Source organism: Hemiscyllium ocellatum, chromosome 12 (assembly GCF_020745735.1).
Source record: "Hemiscyllium ocellatum isolate sHemOce1 chromosome 12, sHemOce1.pat.X.cur, whole genome shotgun sequence".
NCBI lineage: Eukaryota > Metazoa > Chordata > Chondrichthyes > Orectolobiformes > Hemiscylliidae > Hemiscyllium > Hemiscyllium ocellatum.
The window spans coordinates 57,381,330-57,403,366 of NC_083412.1; the positions used below are offsets into that span (position 1 = coordinate 57,381,330).

At 39.5% G+C, this 22,037-nt stretch overlaps 2 protein-coding genes across 6 annotated transcripts in view; one reads left to right on the plus strand and one right to left on the minus strand.

Moving 5' to 3' along the window:
• The window catches only part of nme7 (NME/NM23 family member 7), a 162,880-nt gene extending 157,572 nt beyond the window's left edge, over nt 1–5,308 (minus strand). For 3 of the 5 annotated variants that reach the window (XM_060833577.1, XM_060833581.1, XM_060833580.1), the window contains exon 1: nt 5,060–5,308. In XM_060833577.1, coding sequence (XP_060689560.1) covers nt 5,060–5,062 — 3 coding nt within the window. In that variant the 5' untranslated portion in view covers nt 5,063–5,308. Of the gene's footprint in view, nt 1–4,779; nt 4,846–5,059 lie in introns of those variants that run through there. The other 2 variants (XM_060833579.1, XM_060833578.1) reach the window with 2 other exon arrangements.
• blzf1 (basic leucine zipper nuclear factor 1) lies at nt 5,298–20,218 on the plus strand. Its single transcript, XM_060833576.1, has 7 exons — nt 5,298–5,372; nt 10,496–10,571; nt 11,538–11,980; nt 13,302–13,501; nt 15,557–15,685; nt 17,343–17,562; nt 19,538–20,218. Exons 2-7 carry the CDS (start codon nt 10,559–10,561, stop codon nt 19,721–19,723), a joined length of 1,191 nt encoding a protein of 396 aa, XP_060689559.1. The 5' UTR covers nt 5,298–5,372; nt 10,496–10,558; the 3' UTR covers nt 19,724–20,218.
• Nucleotides 20,219–22,037: the final 1,819 nt, after the last annotated feature.

Consider the following 22,037-nt stretch of genomic DNA (forward strand, 5'->3'; position numbering starts at 1 on the left):
CTAATAAAACCTAAAATGGTGAGAAAGTACAGAGTTCAGAGTTGCAGAAGGATGTGGATATCATGGTCCATGAGTCACAAAATACTAATATGTTGTTACAACAAATAACTAGACAAGCTAACAGAATATTACAATTTACTGCAAAAGGGAATTGAATAGAAAAGTAGAGAGGTTATGTTTCAATTATACAAGGAAGTGGCGAGACAAAATCTAGTGTACTATAGCAAACACTGCTGGTGAACCAGCAGGTCTGGCAGGATCTATGGACAGAGAACAACAGAATTATCATTGAGTCAAGTATGGCTCTTCTTCAGAATTGAGAGGGGTTAGCAAATGTCTTTTTTTAAAATACTTTTGACAGAGGCAGGGAGGCAAAGAGAACAGATGGGATCGAGGCTCAGTGCAAGAGTCAAACAGTTGTTAGATGGTCGTGAAAGAGAAAAATGTATGAAAAGGAGCAAATGGTTCTCCATTAAGAGCAAAGGAAACAAGAAAGGCTGAGGGAGTGGGATAGTGGAAGAAAAAAAATGGAGGACACACTGTGGTCAGGTTCTGAATTTCTCAAATTCAGTATTGAGACATAGAGGCTGTAAAGTCTTGCTAAGCAAGCAAAGTGTCATATTGATAGGAAATCCAGATAAGGTAATGCCAATCCCCAAATATATTTGATTTCAAAGTTAACTCTAAATAATAGCAAACATCCAAAGTAAGAGATAAACAACTGAAATCTACATGCACAGTTATATCTTAACTAGCACAACTCACATGGCATTTCTCACATTAACTGAGCTATTATAGAAAGGAAGGAGATTAGCGTGGAATGGAAAGTGAGGAGATTTGAAATTTGAACAAAATTATTGGAAAAAAATCTGAATTGCTGGAAAGAACTTTTCTGAATAACAGCAAAATTTGTGCAAGTCAGTTCACTGAGCTGGAAGGTTTGTTTTCAGACATTTCATCACCATGACTAGGTGACATCTTTAGTGAGAGTCTCCGGTGAAGTGCTGGTGTTATGTCCCGCCTCTCTATTTATCAGTCATAGTTTCTTAAGGTGGGTGATGTCATTTCCAGTTGTTTTTTTCAAGGGAAGGTAGATGGGATCTAAGTGGATGCGTTTATTGATGGAGTTCTGGTTAGAATCAATGTCTCTAAGAATTTTCGTGTGTGTCTTTGTTTCACCTGTCCTAGGATGTGTGAGTTGTCCCAGTCAAAGTGGTGTCCTTCTTTGTCTGTATGTATGGAAACTAGTGATAGTGAGCTGGGTCTTTTGGTGGCTAGTTGGTGTTCGTATATCCTGGTGGCAGGTTTTCTGCTTGTTTGTTCCAAGTAGTGTTTTTTTACAGTTCTTGCATAGTATTTTGTAAATGACATTCACTTTGCTGGTAGCACTGAATGGATCCTTTAGGTTTATTAGTCGCTGTTTGAGTGTGTTGGTAGGTTTGTGGGCTAACATGATACCAAGGAGTCTGAGTAGTCTGGAAATGATTTCTGATATGTCTTTGATGTAAGGTAATGAGGCTGTGGGTTTTGGTTGCGTTGTGTCTACTTGTTTGGGTTTGTTTCTGCAGAATTGGCGGATTGTGCTCATTGCTGAAAATGTGTCGCTGGAAAAGCGCAGCAGGTCAGGCAGCATCCAAGGAACAGGAGAATCGACGTTTCAGGTATAAGTCCTTCTTCAGGAATGAGGAAAGTGTGTCCAGCAGGCTAAGATAAAAGGTAGGGAGGAGGGACTTGGGGGAGGGGCGTTGGAGGTGCGATAGGTGGAAGGAGGTCAAGCTGAGGGTGATAGGCCGGAGTGGGGTGGGGGCAGAGAGGTCAGGAAGACGGTGCTGAGTTCGAGGGATTTGACTGAGACAAGGTGGGGGGAGGGGAAATGAGGAAACTGGAGAAATCGGAGTTCATCCCTTGTGGTTGGAGGGTTCCTAGGCGGAAGATGAGGCGCTCTTCCTCCAACCATCATGTTGTTATGGTCTGGCGATGGAGGAGTCCAAGGACCTGCATGTCCTTGATGGAGTGGGAGGGAGAGTTGAACTGTTGAGCCACAGGGTGGTTGGGTTGGTTGGTCCGAGTGTCCCAGAGGTGTTCTCTGAAACATTCCGCAAGTAGACGGCCTGTCTCCCCAATATAGAGGAGGCCACATCGGGTGCAGCGGATGCAATAGATGATGTGTGTGGAGGTGCAGGTGAATTTGTGGCGGATATAAAAGGGTCCCTTAAGGCCTTGGAGAGAAGTAAGGGAGGAGGTGTGGGCGCAAGTTTTGCATTTCTTGCGGTTGCAGGGGAAGGTGCCAGGAGGTTGGGTTGGTGGGGGGTGTGGACCTGACGAGGGAGTCACGGAGGGAGTGGTCTTTTCGGATTGTGCTCATTGGGTACCCTTTTTTCTTGAAAACGTATGGATATTTTTCTTCTGCTGTTTGTAGTTCTTGGGTGTTGCAATGAGATGTTGCTCACTGAAATAATGCCTTGATGCAGCTCTGTTTGTGAGTGTTGGGATGATTGCTTCTGAAGTTAAGTCTTGGTCTGTAGACACTGGTTTAAAGCCCTCTGTTAACAGTACGTTCAACTGTCACGGCTAGGAATGGGAGTCTGTTGTTGTTCTCCTCCTCTTGTGAATTTTATGTCTGTCAGGATATTGTTGATTATGTTGTATGTTTCCTCCAATTTGTTCCATTTTGTAATGACAAAGGTGTCATCCAAGTAGTGGACCCAAAGTTTGGGTTGGATAAATGGGAGGGAAGCTTGTTCAAATCTCTGCATTACTGCTTCCGCTATAAAACCTGAAAGTTGTGCTCCCATGGGTGTTCCGTTGTCTTGCTCATAGGTTGTTATTGAATGTGAAGTGAGTAGTGAGGCACAGGTCCACTGGCTTGAGGATGTTGTCTTTGTTGAAGTTGGTGCTGTCTGGTATTTGTGGTCCTAATTTTCCTAGTAGTGATGCCAGTGTTTCTTTGGCCTGATCGATGTTAATTATTGTGAAAAGATAGAAGAGTGCGAAATAATATTTTCCTTTGACGTTACAGCCCTTTTCACATCGATTGACATCAACCTGGCCAAGGAAACACTGGCATCACTGCTAGGAAAACCAGGACCACAAACACCAGACAGCACTAACCTCATCAGCAAAGACAATATCCTCAAGCTAGTGGACCTGTGCCTCAACACCCACTTCACATTCAATAACAAAACCTACAAACAAGTCAAAGGAACACCCATGGGTTCACCAATATCAGGTCTCATAGCAGAAGCAGTAATGCAGAGACATGAACAAGCTGTCCTCCCTTCTATCCAACCCAAACTTTGAGTCTGCTACGTGGATGACACCTTTGTCATCACTTAACGGAACTAATTAGAAGAAACGTACAACACCATCAACAATATCCTGACAGGCATTAAATGCACAAAAGAGGAGGAGGAGAATGACAACAGTCTCCCATTCCAAGACGTGACAGTTGAACATACAGTTAACGGAGAACTTCAAACCAACATCTAAAGAAAAGCAACAAAGACTTAACTTCAGAAGCAATCATCCAACACTCTCACAATGTATTTCAATAAACTACATCACACTGCAGCAACTAAGGACTACAAACAGCAGAAGAAAAATATTTATACAACAGTTTCAAGAAAAACAGGTACCCAATAAACTCAATCTGCCGATTTTCTCAGAAACAATCCCAAACAGGCAAACACGATGCAACTAAAAACTATGGCCACATTTTATTACATCAAAGACATATCAGAAATGACTTCCAGACTACTCAGATGCCTTGACATCACGGTAGCCCACAAACCTACCAACACACTTAAACAGTGACTAATGAACCTGAAGGATCTATTAGATACTACCAGCAAAACTAATGTCATTTATAAAATACCATGCAAGAACTGTAAAAAAAAAGCTACATCAAACAAACAAGCAGGAAACCTGCCACCAACTAGCCATCAAAAGACACAACCCACTATCACTAGCTTTCATACATACCGACAGACAAAGAAGGACACCGCTTTGACTGGGACAACATGCACATACTAGGACAGGCAAAACAAAGACACACATGAGAATTCATAGAGGCATGGCATTCTAATCAGAACTCTATCAATAAACACATCCACTTAGATCCCATCTATCTTCCCCTGAACAAAAGAACCAGAAATGACATCACCTCCCACCTCCCTCCTTAAGAAATCAAGACCAATAAATAGAGAGGTGGGACATACACTAGCTTCACTGGAGACCCTCACTGATGATGTTACCTAGTCATGGTGATGAAATGTCTGAAAACAAACCTTCCAGCTCAGCAAGCTAACTTACATACTTCATCAACCTGGGCTACAAATCTTCTCAAAAATTGCAAACAGCAAAATATTTTAAACTAAACGGATGGGGAAAACAGACTGGATAAATGGGCTGAGAACACACAATTGCAGAGTCCATAAGACAAAATTTTGTTTCTATGTTATAGTTTTGATGAAATATCACATTTCACAGTAAGTTGAAGGAGGAGAGAAAAGGCGAAGATGATGCAGAAATGACCTCTGCTGTTTTGGAATTCAAAATACGGTATTTTAATAGGGGTTGTGGAATCTTTGCAGTTTACCAAGTATTTAAAATGCATATTTAACGACCGTGAAGTCGACTGCTCCCAAAGTGTCAATTAACGTGAACTTCACAAATGATTTTCCCCTGACACGGTTAAGCAAAATAAACCGCAAAAATAAACGAACAATCCCAAGGACCTAAGCCATCCCATTTCCAAAACAGGGGATATAATGTCGATACCCTTTTGTAAATTCTCACGGTGCTGCTGTAAATCGATGGCTGTTCTCCCTCCTAATCCCTTTTTTTGTCTTCAAAAGAAAAAGAGCCGTAACGTTGTATTCGCATAGTTTGTTTTGTTTTTGACGAGCAAATAGGAAATGAATTAAAACGAGCCCAGGGTAAACGCGCAACGCTCAGATGACCTGCCAGATTTCTGAGGGGTCACCTGGAGGATAGTTTACATCTACATTTAAGGGAAACATCCCCTATCTGAGGATGTCCACAAGGAGCCAGCTCTCACCATCTTGACAAGCCCTCAATCAGCGCCACCAGCTCCGCCGCTCGCGCTGGTTCTGTTGAGCTGAACGGCCCATAGCAACGGCCCTCGAGCACAGGATGTCAATCCACCTTCTTGCTTTTTTTTAATTTAAAGCAGAGCAACACATTTTATTTCTCATGTCTACGATTGCACAGGACTGCAAGAGGACAATAATTTCTCTTTTTTATATATCGAAGTGGTTATTTGGGGAGTGGGTCAAAGGTCACCGGAAGTTGCGTCTCGGTGTTGTCAGGTGGGCTGAAACAGCCACGCAGGAAGATAATGGTGACTGTGGGTGAGTGATGTCTGGCACTTGTACTACTCTTAAAAGTTTTTCGTGTTTGAATCCAGTTTTGTCAATCGCTCCAGTGTTCGAGTAAAATCCAAATTAAGCTGGTGGGAAATTTCACTGACGCCGCCGTGTTAACTGTAGTATTGGGCTCACGACCCCAGTGGATTTGCTTTCTTATTTAACTTTTTTTTGTTATTTTGAGTTGTCCACAACTGGCAAAATAAATTCAGACAATAGCAAATAATATGTTGGAAGTTTACATTGAAAATGGACAATGATGGATGCACTCAAGTTCCATATAACCGTGAAAAGCAGCCACATAAGTAGGTCTTTCGGCAAATGAAGTCAGCTCTGTCGTTCAGTGAGATCATAACTGATCTAATCGTCCTCAGTTTCACTTTCCTACCTTATACCCACAGCCTTCAATCCCGTTATAGTTAGAAATCCGTCTTATTAGCCTTGGATATTCTTAATGATCCAGTGTTGACCTCCCTCTAGATAAATAATTTCACCCTCAGAAAAAAACAAGGTCCTCCCTATCTCTAACTTAAATGGGCAACTTCTTTCGCTGAGATTACGCTATCTCGTCCTAGACTCTTCTACAAAGGAAACAACCTCTTATCTCCCTTAAGAGATTCTTAACTCTGACAGCATTTGTGGCAAAGAAGCAAGCTCATCTGATGTTTTAACTTTTCATTAGAACTAGGAAAGATAGAAATGAAGCAGGTTTTAAGCAAATAGAGGATGTTTATGGGGTGGAAATGGAGGGAAATAGGTCTTTTTTGGGGGTGGAAGGCAGGAAATATTAAGTAAAAAAAAGCAAAAATGAAATGGTAAATCAAGGACAAGCAAATGATAGGTATAAATAATAATTACAGAATTATTGTCAACAGCTGTTCTCTGAAAAAATGCAATAGTCTAATAAAAAGGTAAAACACTGCTTCAAGCTTGTTATATAATTGCTGTTATGTTTAAAAGAGCAGATGTGAATTGGTCATTTTGTGGAACACTTCAGTCTTTTATATTATATTGAAATAAAAATTCTTGATTGCAGTTTTGGCTGGGTTGATTTCCTCCTCCTCCTATCAGGTGTGGTTATAAAGATCAAATGTTATTTTCTTCTAAATGTTTCAGCCCTGTAACATGATTGAACTATTCAATCACGTTCTACAGTAATTTATACCAGTTGAGAGATGTAACAGTACTTTTTAATGATTTTATTTCTGTTAATTTTAGAATTGTGGCAGAATAGCAAAGCTACATTAGTTGTCCTCAAAAAGTTGCGGTGGCAGATCTTTCCTTGAGCCACAGCAGTCCTCGCAATATCTCTATTACACAGTTGAAGCTAGGGGAAGATGGCTGGTTGACTTATTGTTTGAGAGATACTCTTGAGTCTTCAAGGGACTGCCCGAAACATCAATTCTTCTGCTCCTCTGCTGCTTGGTCTTTTGTACTTTTCCAGCTTTATCGACTCTGACTTTCCAGCATCTGCAGTCCTCACAATCTCCAAGTTGCTGAAAACCACTCTTATTAAATAATTAGTCTGCTTTTTAAATTTTACAATGTAACACCTAAATCCCTGGACCTGATCAGGTGTACCCTAGAACTCTGTGGGAAGCTAGGCAAGTGATTGCTGGGCCTCTTGCTGAGATGTGTGTATCATCGATAGTCACAGGTGAGGTTCCAGAAGACTGGAGATTAGCTAACGTGGTGTCACTGTTTAAGAAGGGTGTAAGGACAAGCCAGAGAACTATAGACTTGTGAGCCTGATGTCAGTGGCAGGCAAGTTGTTGGAGGAAATCCTGAGGGACAGGATTTACAGATATTTGGAAAGGCAAGGACTGATTAGGGATAGTCAACATGGCTTTGTGCGTGGGAAACGTGTCTCACAAACTTGATTGAGTTTTTTGAAGGAATAACAAAGAGGATTGATGAGGGCAGAGTGGTAGATGTGGATCTACATGAACTTTAGTAAGGCATTCAACAAGGTTCCCCATGGGAGACTGGTTAGCAAGGTTAGATTTCATGGAATACAGGGAGAACTAGCCATTTGGATACAGAACTGGCTCAAAGGTAGAATGCAGAGGGTGGAGGGTTGTTTTTCAGACTGAGGACCTGTGACCAGTGAGTGCCAGAAGGATTGGTGCTGGATCCTCTACTTTTTGTCATTTATATAAATGATTTGGATGCGAGTATAAGAGATATAGTTAGTAAGTTTGCAGATGACACCAAAATTGGAGGTGTAGTGGACAGCAAAGAAGGTTACCTCGGATGTAAACAGGATCTTGATCAAATCAGCCAATGGGGTGGGAATTGGCAGATGGAGTTTAATTCAGGTAAATGCAAGGTGCTGCATTTTGGGAAAGCAAATCTTTGCAGGACTTATACACTTATTTAATGGTAAGGGGCTAGGGAATGTTGCTGAACAAAGAGACCTTGGAGTGCAAGTTCATAGTTCCTTGGACGTGGAGTTGCAGGTAAGTAGGATAATGAAGAAGGCATTTGGTATGCTTTCCTTTATTGGTCAGCGTATTGAGTACAGGAGTTGGGAGGTCATGTTGCAGCTGTACAGGACATTGGTTAGGCCACTGTTGGAATATTGCATGCAACTCTAATCTCTTTCCTATCGGAAAGATGTTGTGAAACTTGAAAGGGTTCAGAAAAGATCTACAAGAATGTTGCCATGGTTGGAAGTTTTGAGCTATCAGGAGAGGCTTAACAGGCTGGGGCTGTTTACCCTGGAGCGTCGGAGGCTATGGGGTGACCTTATAGAGATTTACAAAGTTATGAAGGGCATGGATAAGATAAAGAGACAGTCTTTTCCTTGGGGTGGGTGAGTCCAGAACTAGAGGGCATAGGTTTAGGTTGAGAGGGGAAAGATATAAAAGAGACCTAAGGGGCAACTTTTTCATGCATAGGGTGGTATGTGCATGGAATGAGCTGCCAGAGGAAGTGGTGGAGGCTGGTACAATTACAACATTTAAAAGGCATTTGAATAGGTATATGAATAGGAAGGGTTTGAAGGGATAAGATGATGGCATGTGGGACTAGATTAGGTTGGGATATCTGGTCGGCATGGACAAATTAGACCGAAGGATCTGTTTCCATGCTGTACATCTCTATGACTCCAGTTCTGTTGTGCTGCTTTTTATAAAACAATTTTCAGTCCTGAGTATTTTGGAACTATATATTAAAGCTTTTTTTTAAAATTCCATTGTGTTCTCCCAGTTCTCTGAAAAAGCTATCTATCCAGTCTCATCTTTCACATCTTTATTTGCTTCCTCTTAAAAGAAACTTGTGGATTCTATATCCACAGCTATGTCTACTAAAGCATTTCATTTCTAAGCAATATTTTTAATCAAAAAACTTATTTTGTTTGTGATAAACTCATGTTTCTTAAGTACCAAATTATACAGCTGAAAAGATTCTCCCAATTGCTTGGTGAAGATACCTTATAAGTTTGAAAAACAACATTAGATCTTCAACCTATATTTTAAGACCACCACAATTCCTCTGATGTCATCTTAAATGTAAGCATCTCAATTCTGATACCATGATAAAGCAGAAGTTGAGTGGGATCAAGATATATATCAGCCATGATCGGATGGCAGAGCAGACTTAATGGGCTGGTTGGCCTACTTAATTAGATTAGATTAGATTACTTACAGTGTGGAAACAGGCTCTTCGGCACAATAAGTCCACATCGACCCGCCGAAGCGCAACCCACCCATTCCCCTACATTTACCCCTTTACCTAACACTACGGGCAATTTAGCATGGCCAATCCACCTGACCTGCGCATCTTTGGACTGTGGGAGGAAACCGGAGCACCCGGAGGAAACCCACGCAGATACGGGGAGAATGTGCAAACTCCACACAGTCAGTCGCCTGAGGCGGGAATTGAATCCGGGTCTCTGGCGCTGTGAGGCAGCAGTGCTGACCACTGTGCCACCGTGCCGCCCACTAAGGGGAATGGGTGGGTTGCGCTTCGGCGGGTCGGTGTGGACTTGTTGGGCCGTAGGGCCTGTTTCCACATTGTAAGTAATCTAATCTACTTCTGTTTCTATATTTTATGGTTGAAAAACTGAAATAAAAGCAGAATATGTTGGGAATTCCCATCAAATCTGGCAACATCTGTGAAGAGAGAAAACAGCATTTCAGATTGTGATCTTTAATCATAATTCTCATAACACTCTGGTATCGTCATAATTTCTGTACCCTCCTAATTGCTTTGACATTCTCCCTAATTTAGGATTTTTCAAATGAGGGCACAATGTTCTAATTATGGCTAAACTAATGTTTGAGTAAGGCAGTCAATTGTTGCTTTTTGCTCTCTGTACATCAATTTATATTATGAAAAATTGTAAGTAATGAAACTTTTTCCTGTTATTTCTGTAAATTGTATCTTTGATCTGTACCTGGGTATTTTGTATCTAGGGTGGCGCCATATGGGGTGATATTGTAAACTTTTCACTGCACTCCAATACTTCCGTACATGAGTATATGTGACAATAAAGGCTATACTAATTATAGGCAAATGATCTCATTCACATTTTTAAACTTTATAATCACCTTCCAATCTTAAAAGATTTATGTATTTGATCCAATCCTACTAATCCTTTTTAAAGATGTAACAAATGTTTCTTGTCCTTTTCTCCAATCCAAACATTTGACATGTTATGCGTCCGCAATGAATTAGAGATGATTTAAGTCAGTGTAATATAACTGATTTACACAAATTATGATAATCTAATCTATTCAAATAATAAAAGAACAATAGCATAATTTTGGTGGAAAAGAGCACATGGTTAGCAGTGAGTTGAGGGGTGCGTAGGTTAAGTTACTATATTTCACATTAGGATTAATCCTCGGCACAACATCGTGGGCCAAAGGGCCTGTTCTGTGCTGTACTTTTCTATGTTCTAAAAGGCTAGAAACTAAAACTGTAATTTAATGTCTTTAATTATAAATGAACAAGGACTAGTTATGAATCATGTAATATACAGTCTTTAAAAATTTGTCCCATAGTTGCAGTCACTTCAGACTACTTAGAATGATTTAATAAGCCATTGTATGTACTGACCTGGCAACAGGTTCAGCAAAGTAATTCTAATTTTTTTTTTCTAGATGAAAATTAGTGACTGAACTAAAATTCAAAACTTTGTTGGAAAGTTGACATCAGTCATCAGGATGGAGACTAAAGGTATTTTATTTAATTAATTTAAAATCTTTCCAAATCAGATTTATTTTTATACAAGTCACGAGTTGCCGAGATCAAAAGAATGTAGGTGCATCAGCTGCAATTGATGCAGATGGTCCCTGTCGTATGACTGTGCTCTTTTGGTCACAAAGCGTGAACGCTTTCAAACAAGAAAGTACAAAAATTAACCTAAGTGCATAAAGAATTTTCTGAAGTTTATCCAATTTTAGAACTGGTTACTCCAGGGCGCAATCAAGTCAACTCAGAAGTTTGCCTGAATTCAATCCCATAAGGTGCAGCCTTTGAGCTGCAAACGTAGTTTCTTGAATAATATATTTTCATTATTAATTTGTGGCTCAGAGTTATCTTTAAACATAGTAGTAGGGTTTAGGGAGGATGAGGAATGGGAAAGAAGGTGGACTAGAAGAAGTTGGCAGGAAAGAAAGAATGTTCCGAGCATTTGGAAGATCAGTGGTAGGAAGTCTGTGACAGGAGGAAAAAGTGAGTTGGGCAATATCTGTTCAACATGGTTGTATTAAGTATGTTACAATTCTGTTACTTAATGGTTGGGACAGTTTCGTCAGTAACAATTCTTTTACTGTTCACTATATGGGTGACTTGTTTTTCCATTGTAGACTCAAACTGTTTGCTTCAATTATTTCTTAGCATTCTACGTTAACCTGTGTGATACTCAAAAACAAATAGTATAATTTAGGAAATAGACTACTGTGATTCAAATAACAATTTTAATCTTTAGTAGCATTCTTACTAACTCAAAAGATATTAGGCCCTAATGATTTCTTATCCATAGCATTTCAAATCTATAAAGTTTCACCTTGCATAGACAATTACCACTGTAGCTTGCATAGACCAATACCACAATATTATCTAAACTAGAGTAATATCATGAGCCACCAAAGCTAAATTTGTTAATTTTGTATTCATAGCCTTTTCTTTCTCACATTTTAGTTCAAATACAACCTGTCCGTGGACCTGGAGATGGAATGGAAACAGAAGAACCAGCCAAGCCTATCGAGAATACCACAGTAGTAAATAAAAAATGTCATCCCATTCCACGAGCTAATATAGTATCCAGTTCTTCTCAAATTGTTACTAAGCCTGGTGTTCTTCAGCTTGGGACGGTTCAGCCTGACCAAGCAGTTGAGGTAGAAGCAATAAAAATCTTAGTACCCAAAGCTGCTTTAATTCATGAAGTTCCCACAAAGAATACAAAGTTAAATGACTCTGCAGGTTCTCATAAATGTGAGTTGTCAAGTCAGCCAGAAAACACTGCTGAACTCAAGAGAGAACTGACAGAACTAAAAGTCTCCATTGAAAAAACTCAAAGTTCAGAAAGAAAACTCCTACAGGATAAAGAAGGGTTGGCCAGCCAAATCCGGGTACAGACTGAGGTGAGACCACTTAAAAGTTATTGTTGTTTTATAGTAACTTGAAAACCATGTTCTCATCTTGTGTTCACATCTGGCTGTTAACTATAAGTTAAAGTTGCTGGAAATAAACTGAACATCAGTATTCACCTGTGAGCAGAAAAAAACAAGCTAAACATTTGAATTGCGAAATGAGAGAGAAACAATTGGTGTGGTGAGCTTGGGCTGTGTAGAGAAGGGAAAAATATACATTGTGATCACAAATGAGATGTTTATAAAAGTAAGTTGCTGAAAACACACAGCAATTCCGATAGTATCCGTATCGTTGACCTATCGTACGTTTGTTTCACTGCACAGATGCTGAGTGTTCCCAGTATTTTTAGTTTTTATATCATATTTGCATCACGTTATGGGTTGAATAACTTGCAGATTGCTTAACAGAAAAACAATATAATGCAAACCATCATCTCAAGTGGTTTGAATGTATCAACTAAAATCAGTCACACTCAAGCAAAAGAAAACTATAGATGGAATGAAAGAACAATTATGCACTCCCTCAACTTTGTGCACACAATTTAAATTTTAAGTCTTCATACTACTTTTTCACATCGTGCTTTTGACTGAGTAAACTTGAGGACCGAAGTGGCATTCTTCAAATATTAGTGAGAAAATCAACAAATCATTTCAGCAGGGTTGCTTTTCTCTTATGAAATGGGTATTTATATTGAAATCTGTAACAAAAAAAGGACTAGATTTATTGATGGGAGCAGCGGTCTTAGCACCAGGAATGGAAATAGGAGGTAATGGTTAATGGAATCCAGCCAGAAGCTTAGCAACTCAGCATTGCTATTAGGAGTGTGGCCATTACTAGGGCTACAGCTGGAGGAGACAGTCACTTTAATGGATCTGCATGCTTTCAACCAGGTAATGGAGTGAAGGACCAGTCAGGAAAGTAAGGAGTTGTTGAGGTCAAGTGGCATCAGGCTGTCTATCAGGTCTGCATGCAGGAAGTCACTAGAGTTAATCTGGTAATCATTCTACCTGGCTGAGCACCATGCTTCACTCCCACTGTTGGTTAAATGTCAGCAGAGACTGACTAAACTCGGTTCTGAATGAGAGGGCCAATGCCATCATTCTTGCTGATAGCATGGTATCTGGAAGGTAATGCAAACATTATTTGCACCTTTCTAAGCCATCTTGCCAACCTTCCACAGTCTTCAAGCATGATACCCAAATAGTAGGTAGAATCCAGCTGAACTCTGCAGAATTAACAGTAATTGGTAGATTTTATGTGTATAAAAAAACTTAAATATATTTAACCGCACTTTTTAAAAATCTATTTCAGATAAATCGTGAACTCAAAAAGTTACTTGTAGCTTCTGTTGGCAATGACCTTCAGTATCACTTTGAGCGCTTGGCACGTGAAAAAAATCAATTAATCCTGGAAAATGAGACTTTGAATCAAAATCTAGCTCAACTCTCTGAGCAGCTGGAGCGGATGACTATACAATGTGATGTATGGCGCAGCAAGTTCCTTGCAAGCAGGTTGTCTACTTTTACAACTATTTGTGTGAAAAGACTGTTCATTTTAGACAATGTCTTTCTGCTTATAAATTTACTAACACTTTCTAATTCTATGTGTTTATTTCCACATATAACAATAGGGAAGACTGTTATTGTTAGTATTGTATACAGATGTGAAGTGGTGATAACAGATAATGCTAGTGTCATTCTGCACTACAGGCCCTTTTCATGTATGTGGCAAATTCTTGTATCTGAAACTTGTATTTAAATGTTTCATCACTTTTTGTAAATCTATGCAACAAAGTTTACATATATTAAAAAATGAAATAATATATTTTCTAAGATCACAAGTCTCTGTCTCTCATGATAATTCCAAAGGAATCCTGGGTATCCAGATAAATAATTCCAGTTAATTATTTCAGAAAGGGTTGATAGTTAATTATTTAGACTGTTTTAAGTGGGAATTGGGACATTGGCCACTATTTGTCAAAATTTACATTAACGGTTTATGTATGGGATTCAGACTTTGTAACATTTCACCTAATAGTATGGTGGGGTTGCAGACTAGAGTAAAGAAGATTGTAATAAATTTTAAGAAGGCATTAACAAACCCAGGGACTCTGTTTTTATTTGGCACATAAGTTTCAGTACAGGAAACCCCCAGAATTTTAACATTACAGTGATGAGGAAATTAGGTCATATACAACTTGGAAATAAGAATCCAATTGATATGGGGGGGAAAAGTCAAATTGATTTGAAACTATAAATGCACTTGCCATCTAAAAGTTGAGACAGTAAGGCCATAGCAAATTTAAATCAAATACTCAATTTGTTTCTAAAAAGACAGAATTGAAAGACAAAGAATAAGGAAACCCTGACCACATTTGGAATCTGGTTGCCACAAAGATGTGCAGCCTGAGATTCAAGAAGTTAAAATGGGATTCAAAAGAAACTCAATTTGTGTGTGAAACCTGCTACCACAAGGAGCAGCTAAGATGAATTGTATAGATACATTTAAGAAATAACTATTACTAGGGAGAACAGAGCTCGGGTTATAATTATAAAGTTAGGTTAAGAATGGGAACAAAGAATGATTACAAGAGGAAGCCATTTGGCTTGTTACATCAACGTTGGTGCAGTTATTCACCTAGTGCCAGCCCCTTCCCTTTTCTATGTAGCCATGTAAATCTTTCCTTTTCTGTAAAAGATTAATTTTATTGCCACAAGCCTCTGTCGAAGGAATATAGAATTTAGGAACACAAGTAAGCCATTTGACTTTTCAAGACTGTGCCACCACTTGGATCATTGATGTGGTTGTGGCCTCAACTCCTCATTTAGTTTTTTTTCTCTGCTGGCTTCCCCACAATAACTTTACTTCAGTCTGCGTGTGATGCTTCATCAAATCTTTCAACTTTCAAGGAAAATAACCTGCAGTAATCTTTCTGTATTATTGAAGTTCCTCCTCCTTGGACCAATACTTGTGAATCTGTTCTGTCATCTTTCTAATATCTGCACATCCTTCCTAAAATGTGGTGTCCAGAACTAGATGCATTACTCGAGTTGAAGGATTGTAGAAGGTTTTATTAAATCAAAAATGTTGGCGTGGACTGATTTGCTCATTCTGTGCTGCATGTTCTGTCTAATATATAAAAGAAACCAGATAAATGTCTACAACCTAGACTTTTATATACATTGGTTTTAGTTGCTGAGACAAATTTAAATCACTAGAATATCATCGGTGCAAAAACTTATATACTTAAAATTTACTTCACTGAAATTTACCAATTTTTGAATGCTAATTTGAAATTGTGCACTTACTAGTTTTTAATAGATTTTAGCCAGTATTTTGGTGTTGGTTAAGTGTTTCAATTTTATTTTACCAAAACATGTATAGTGCAGTTTAAATTCTTTTAACATGTATTTTATAGATACTATAAAATGTGATTCTTGGCCCTTGTTAAGGCTTTCTTATATTTTCTCATTTTATAATTGTAGGCATTTCTGTGATGCATAAAAATTATACATTCTTAACAGTAATTGCCAAAATTCATTTATTTTAACCTTCCTTCTATGCAGAGTGATGACAGAGGAACTAGCCCATGTTCGAACATCAATGCAGCGTCATGTCAGGGAAACCCAAAGTGCAATACAAGATCTTCTCAGTGAGCGTGAGCAATTTCGTCAGGATATGGTTGAATCCCATGGGTATGTTTCCATCTGGTTCAGTAAGATCAAATTTTATCTACTATGCAATACACTGTCAACCTTTAAACTGATATTGGGTCCAAACTGTCATTAAAACCACTCCTAAACTAATTTGTCGCAATGTAGCTTAAGTCATACTGTTTACACTTGCACTTACACTTGAATGAGAATGAAAACGTGTGGTGTTGGAAAAGCACAACAGGTCAACCAGCATCCAAGGAGCAGGAGAATCAACGTTTCAAGCAAAAAGTCCTTCATCAGGAATATGCAGAGGACATGGGGCTGAGACATAAATGTGGGGATGGTAGGTGGGTTGGTGATAGGTGGATGCAGGTGAGAGGTAATTGTGATAGGTCAGTGCAGAGAGCTGGACAGACCCTAATGTTTCCTAACATATAAGGGAGCATCTACTGGGTAAGTACCTCGCCTTTCATGTATGTCTATCTGTCAGCAAGGTACCAGTGCAGCAAAACTTGTGGAAAAACAGGGCAACTTGACATAAATTTCTTACCTTCTGAACTTTAATTGTGCATGTGCAATACCCAGATGTTGCTGTCTGATTTACCCTTAGTGATGAACACTGACTGTCTCACCATCGTTCTTCCTACAAAATCTGGGTCAAGAGTTATACCAAAATAAGAAATGAAAAGGAGGCCCACTTTGATTAAAATGACTCCTCTTCCTTCTCTTGGCCACCATTGCATCCAAGCAGCAAAGCTTGGATAACATATCTCCTCAGGGGTGATGGTTCATAAACCTAATGCAGCAGTTTTTTTTTCTCCCCTCTAGATTTGGAAAGATGCTACAGTGGTTGTAAATGAAAAATCCTAAAGTTAGGTAGATTCTACACTATGCATTGGTAATTATTGATTCAGCAGTCAAAAGAAAGTGAGATGTTTAAACTTGAACACTGGAAGGGAAAGGATGGATGTTGATAATTTTTTTTATTCATTCACCGGATATGGGTGTTGCTGGCTAAGCCAGTAATTATTGCCCATCCCTAATTCCCGCAAAGTCAATTAAGAATCACCCAAATTGCTGTGGGTCTGGAATCACACGTAGGCTAGAGCAGGATGAGAGTTCCCTTCTATAAAAGACATTAGTGAACCAGATGGGTTTTTCTGATAATTGACAGCAGTTTCATGATCACCATTATACCCTTAATTCCGGATTTTTAAGTTCATTCAAATTCCACCATCTGCTGTAGTGAGATTTGAACCCAAAATTCCCTAAAACATTATCTGGGTTTCTGGATTAATAGACTAGCAATAATACCACTAGGCCAATAGCTTGTGATTTCTATCAAAATAAATTGTAGAGTACTTCATTGCATAAAACATTCGAGATACAAAGTACGTTTCTACAGACTACATTTGCTAACACCAATGCATGCATGCTGCGCACTACTTTAAATGATGCGGAGTAGGGGAGATCAGAATCTGGGACGAGAGAATTGGCAGGGGAGGATATCGGGCACCGGAGTGGGAGATCAGAAAGGGGGTGCGGAGTAAGAGAGGCCATCCTGGATATTCTCTCGCTCTCTTTCTCTCGATACAGGGTGGGAAGCATTACTACTTATCTATACAAGCTGTATGCTTTTTTCTTAGTCCTGCACAGGACTGGGTATGAAATTACTCATTTTCATTATACTTCACAGATTCCTCAAGGAGCTCTTGGTATCTCTGCAATGGGGCCGACAACAAACATATTATCCCAATGCACAACCACGTACCACTGTGGAACTTGCTTCTGTCAACCTTAAGTTAGCAGAGGCTATTAATTCTCAACTTCTTGGAAAACTGAGCACAAGTAATGCCCAAAAGACCAACCAACAGATTGAATTCTGCAAAACACCAGCTGAAAAGATGGCTGAAAAGGTACTATACGATTCCTTCAGGAAGGGGGGTGGTGGATGATGGGGAGGGAAAAGAAGGCCAGGGAATGCTAAAGGAGATAGGGGGTTAGAGGAGGATGGGATGGACAAAAGAGAGTGGGCTGAAGGGGGGGGGGCGGGGTCAGAGATAGGGAGGAAGATTGAGGGGAAAGAACAGTTCATGGCTGGATAAGAGGATGAAGAAAGGGGAGAAATACTGGGGTTGGGAGGAGGTAATGCAGTACTGTTCAAGTTAATACGAATGTCATGATGTCCATTGACATTTAGGGTCCTAAAACTTAGCGACATTAAAAGTTAAACAGTGCCAAGAGGAGCAACATTGCTTACTCCTATGTGCTAACATAAGCTTTGATATGGATATTGTAATGGTCATGTAAATTGACAAATTGACAGTCATGAAAATTTTACCCCTTCAGAAGTCATTATTAAAATTAGTTGTTTGACTATCACATTTGAATCTCCTCCCACTATTTTAATAATGTTCTAATTTTATTGTATTATCTAATACAATCTATTCAGTACCTTATTTTGGAGTACTTAATTATCTGATTAAGACTGACTTCACTGCTTCCTGGATTGAACACCAGGAACACCAAAGGGAACATAACATGTTGTAAGAGTGAGAAATAAGAGCATTAGAAGTAAGCCTATTGTGCCATTTAGGAAGATCTGACAGAAATCTTAACTTCACTTTCCTGTGTGTCATTCATAACCCCACCTCACCAACTTGTCAATAAAAGCTCTAAATATATTTAAAGCTGAATTGGATAATCATCCAGCTTCCACTGCTTGTTTTATAACAGATAATTCAAAACCAGAATAAGCCTGTTAAGAGAAAAGTATTCTATTTATCTTGGTCTTAACTGGGAGATCCATAATTTTTAAAACAACCACTTCATTCCAGGAATCAGCCTCCAATCTTCTCTTAAATAAAGAGACAAAAATAGTACTCCCGGTGCAGTCTCATCAGTGCCCTGTATGGTATTAGCAAGACTCTTTCCTACTCTTATACTCCACTTCCCGCTTTCAATAAAGACTCTCTTTTGGTTTGTCTTTCTAATTACCTCCTTTCCCTGCAGGCTGTCCTTTTTTTAAATTCATGAGACCCAGATCCTGCTGTACTGCAGCCTTCTGTGTCTTTCCACTTCGATACCATTCTGCTCCTCTGTCCTTTCTGCTAAAGACCAGGACGAACCTCACGTTTTCCCACATTATATTCCCATCTGCCAGCTTTTTACCAACTCAAACTTTTTGTACATCCTGTTGCAGACTCATCTGTACTCCTCACCACATGCTTTCTACCATCTATGGAGCCAAATATGCTAATGATACAATACAATTGGTCCCTTCATCTCAGTTCTTAATATAGATTGTAAATGTTCCATGTCCCAACACTGTTCCCTGTTAGTTAAACTAGTTACAGTTTGCCAACTTCAATATGACACATTTATTCTGATTCTCTTTTTTTAAAAAAGAAATTGCTGGAAAAACTCAGCAGGTCTGGCAGCATCTTTGCAGACAAAACAGCTGACATTTCAAGTCTAGTGCCCTTTCTTTAGAATCAGTTCTCACTGTAAGACCTATGAGGCTGCTCATGAAAGACCTAGTTCAAACTTGGTTGACAAGTGTGAAACCAAAATTTTCTTGCAAAATGTACAATGGATTCATAATAAAAACATAAGTCAGTTATGTTTAGTGCAGATATCAAGCTAGATACAGTGAACTATCCAAGTGTTAATTAAACCAAGTATTTAGTTTTTTAAACAAAGACATTTTTAATGTGGAAATAAATTACAACAATTTGTTTATTTACTGTTGCAGACTGCAAGTTTGTGTTACCTTGTGCTTTGACTATTGGAATAAACTGAATGTTACTTTGCAGTCATTACTGCTTCAGTAAGAACTGCCAACAGCTGACTTGGCATGTTAAGTACTCATTCTTTTCCTTGTATTTGCAGGTTTTAAACATATTGGATCCTACACTGTGCAGCAAAGGAATGACAGATGTACCATTTTGTGATACTTCACCGTCATTGCTTCTTTCTAAAAAAGACAGCATAGGACGATTCCATCCATATACTAGATATGAAAATATCACCTTTAATTGTTGCAACCAATGCACAGGAGAGTTAATAGTGTTGTGACCTAGTTTTAATGAAAAGGTTACATTGGCATGAACAGATTATACACAATTACTACTGTTTCTTGTTGACTATTTAAAACTGGCAATAACTTGAAGCAGTCATTATATATTCAAAGGTTTTATTTTCATATTGCATATATTTTTGAGAAAAATGTGCATGTTATATATTGGTCTAAGAAGCACAGTGATGTATTCATCACTAAGTTCTCTCATTGTGTAAACTGCCTGAATCTTTACCTCAAGTTTCATTCAATTATGATAATGAGTGTATTTGTACTGCCACTTGTTTCTGCTTTAATGTGTATTTATGAGTGTATAAGCAGAATTTTCTATTTCTTGATGTAGTGCAGAGTTGAGTGTGACTATCTGATCAAGTATTGATGAAATATCCAATTAGATCAGCATGAACCACTTTGTCACCCATGAAGTATTGTACAAGTCGGTGTGTTCAATTTTTAAAGCAATATATCATTCTGTATTTGATACAACTGTAAAATTTGTTCATCCATTCTTTAGTTTAATTGAATGGAATGTTGTATTACACACTAAAAGAACAAAGACTTGAAGTTCTCAGACTAATGATTAACACGCCTATCGAGAAAAATCGAATTCTTTTCACACAGGTTATTAAAGCATGCAGGTGGCCATTGTGGCAGAGACTGTCACAATTTTAAAAAGTATTTTCACATGTACTTGCAAAGGAAGATTATAAAAGAATGTAGTGAAAGAAAGAGGAAATGAGAGAGTAGTCTTTTACAGTCTAGAAAGATTGCTTAGAATGGCTAATCTGGTGTTTATTCAAAGTATTTGCTTAAAAGCCTTTTTTAAAAAACTGTTCCAAATAACACCAATCAATCTCGAATCTTATTTGAAACAACTCAGTAAGTGCTGGTATCCCGTAACCAAGTCACCCTTTATTTAACGGGGAGAGTCCTTGATATTGATCCCAGCTATCTCAGAGCCAGCTGTGAGTGAACAGGATGCCTTGAGGCTTGTTTTATTTTCACATGTGGAAAGTCCTTGACACTTATCTACCTTCCTCAAAAACAGCTGTTAGTATCAAGACGTCTGACACTTTTTTTTCTACCCCTACACTACTGCCTTACTGCAGTAGTGCTTATTTTTGTCCCCTAGCACCCATGCTGTGTGCGCACGCAGGTGTGAGACACAGTGAAAGACAGAAGGTGCATGAATCTTTATTCAAATTTCCACCTCCAGGAAGAAACACTTAAGTGGCCTGTGAGAAGCAGTTCACATCAAAAGGCCAATGGAGGCTTTTTTTTGAGGAGAGTCCTTGCATGCACACTGGTCCAGCTCCCTCAGCAAACAAAACCTCTGACATTTGTTAATTGTTTTCTTTCTTGAACAGGATGTCTAAAACTCCTGTTTTTATTTCTTTTACCTCCCCCCCACTACCACCTAACTGCAGTAGTGTTTTTTTTTCCCCAGCACCCATGTGTGTGCAGGTGTGAGATAGTGAAAGACAAGGTGCACACATCTTCATTCAAATTTCTACCACCAGGAAAAAAGGAAACAGTGGAGTGGCCAGTCACCAGCAGTGCCCTTCATATCAAAGGGCAATGCTGTGTGATCAAACAGTGAAGGGGAGGGTAGGGATTAAATCAAAATAGAATTGGAGGGGGAAATAATGCACTCCACTCCCTGCGGCACCCACCTCTCCTTGAACAACTCCAGGGTGTTGGTGGAGACCATGTGCTCCTTCTCCAAGGACACCTGGGCTCTAACGTAACCATGGAAGAGGGGCAGGCAGTCGGCCCTAACTACCCCCCTTCACGGAACTGTTTTTGGCCAGGCCCAGGAGCAGACCCACAAGGAAGTCTTCAGACCAACCCTCCCTCTGTATCGGGTGCCCGAAGATCAGGAGCATGGGACTGAAGTGCAACCAAAAGCAGAGGAGGGGAGGTTTTTAAGAAAATCAAAAAGGGAGTGCAAACGCCCATACCCCATATACACGTAGTCCACAGACTCCACAGAACAAGCAGTTGGGCTGAGAGTCTGTGAACCACCGCAATCTGCAGTTGCAGGGGACTGCTGCGTGCAGCACCCTCTACCCCAGATCTGAGAGAAAGGGGGAGGACTCCTGCACAGAGAGCCCTTCACTGGGGATCCCCACCACCCCGTGGGGAATGGGTATGCCAAGGCATATCCGGATGGTGGGTGAGGGAGAAGAGGTGGACGCTGTGCAGCAGTAGTCTATACAGGGCCCGCCTTTTTACATCTTTAAAAAAGGGACAAAATGAAAGTTCTGGAGGCGGCTCAGGTTGTGGGGCACAGGCTCCCGCGGGAAGTACGGG

Bases quoted from the DNA above. Each gene is read 5' to 3' on its own strand.
- blzf1 (XM_060833576.1), top strand. The intron at 13,502-15,556 runs GTTGTCTACTTT...CCTTCTATGCAG, and splicing joins AGCAAGTTCCTTGCAAGCAG to AGTGATGACAGAGGAACTAG. The intron at 17,563-19,537 runs GTACTATACGAT...TTGTATTTGCAG, and splicing joins CTGAAAAGATGGCTGAAAAG to GTTTTAAACATATTGGATCC.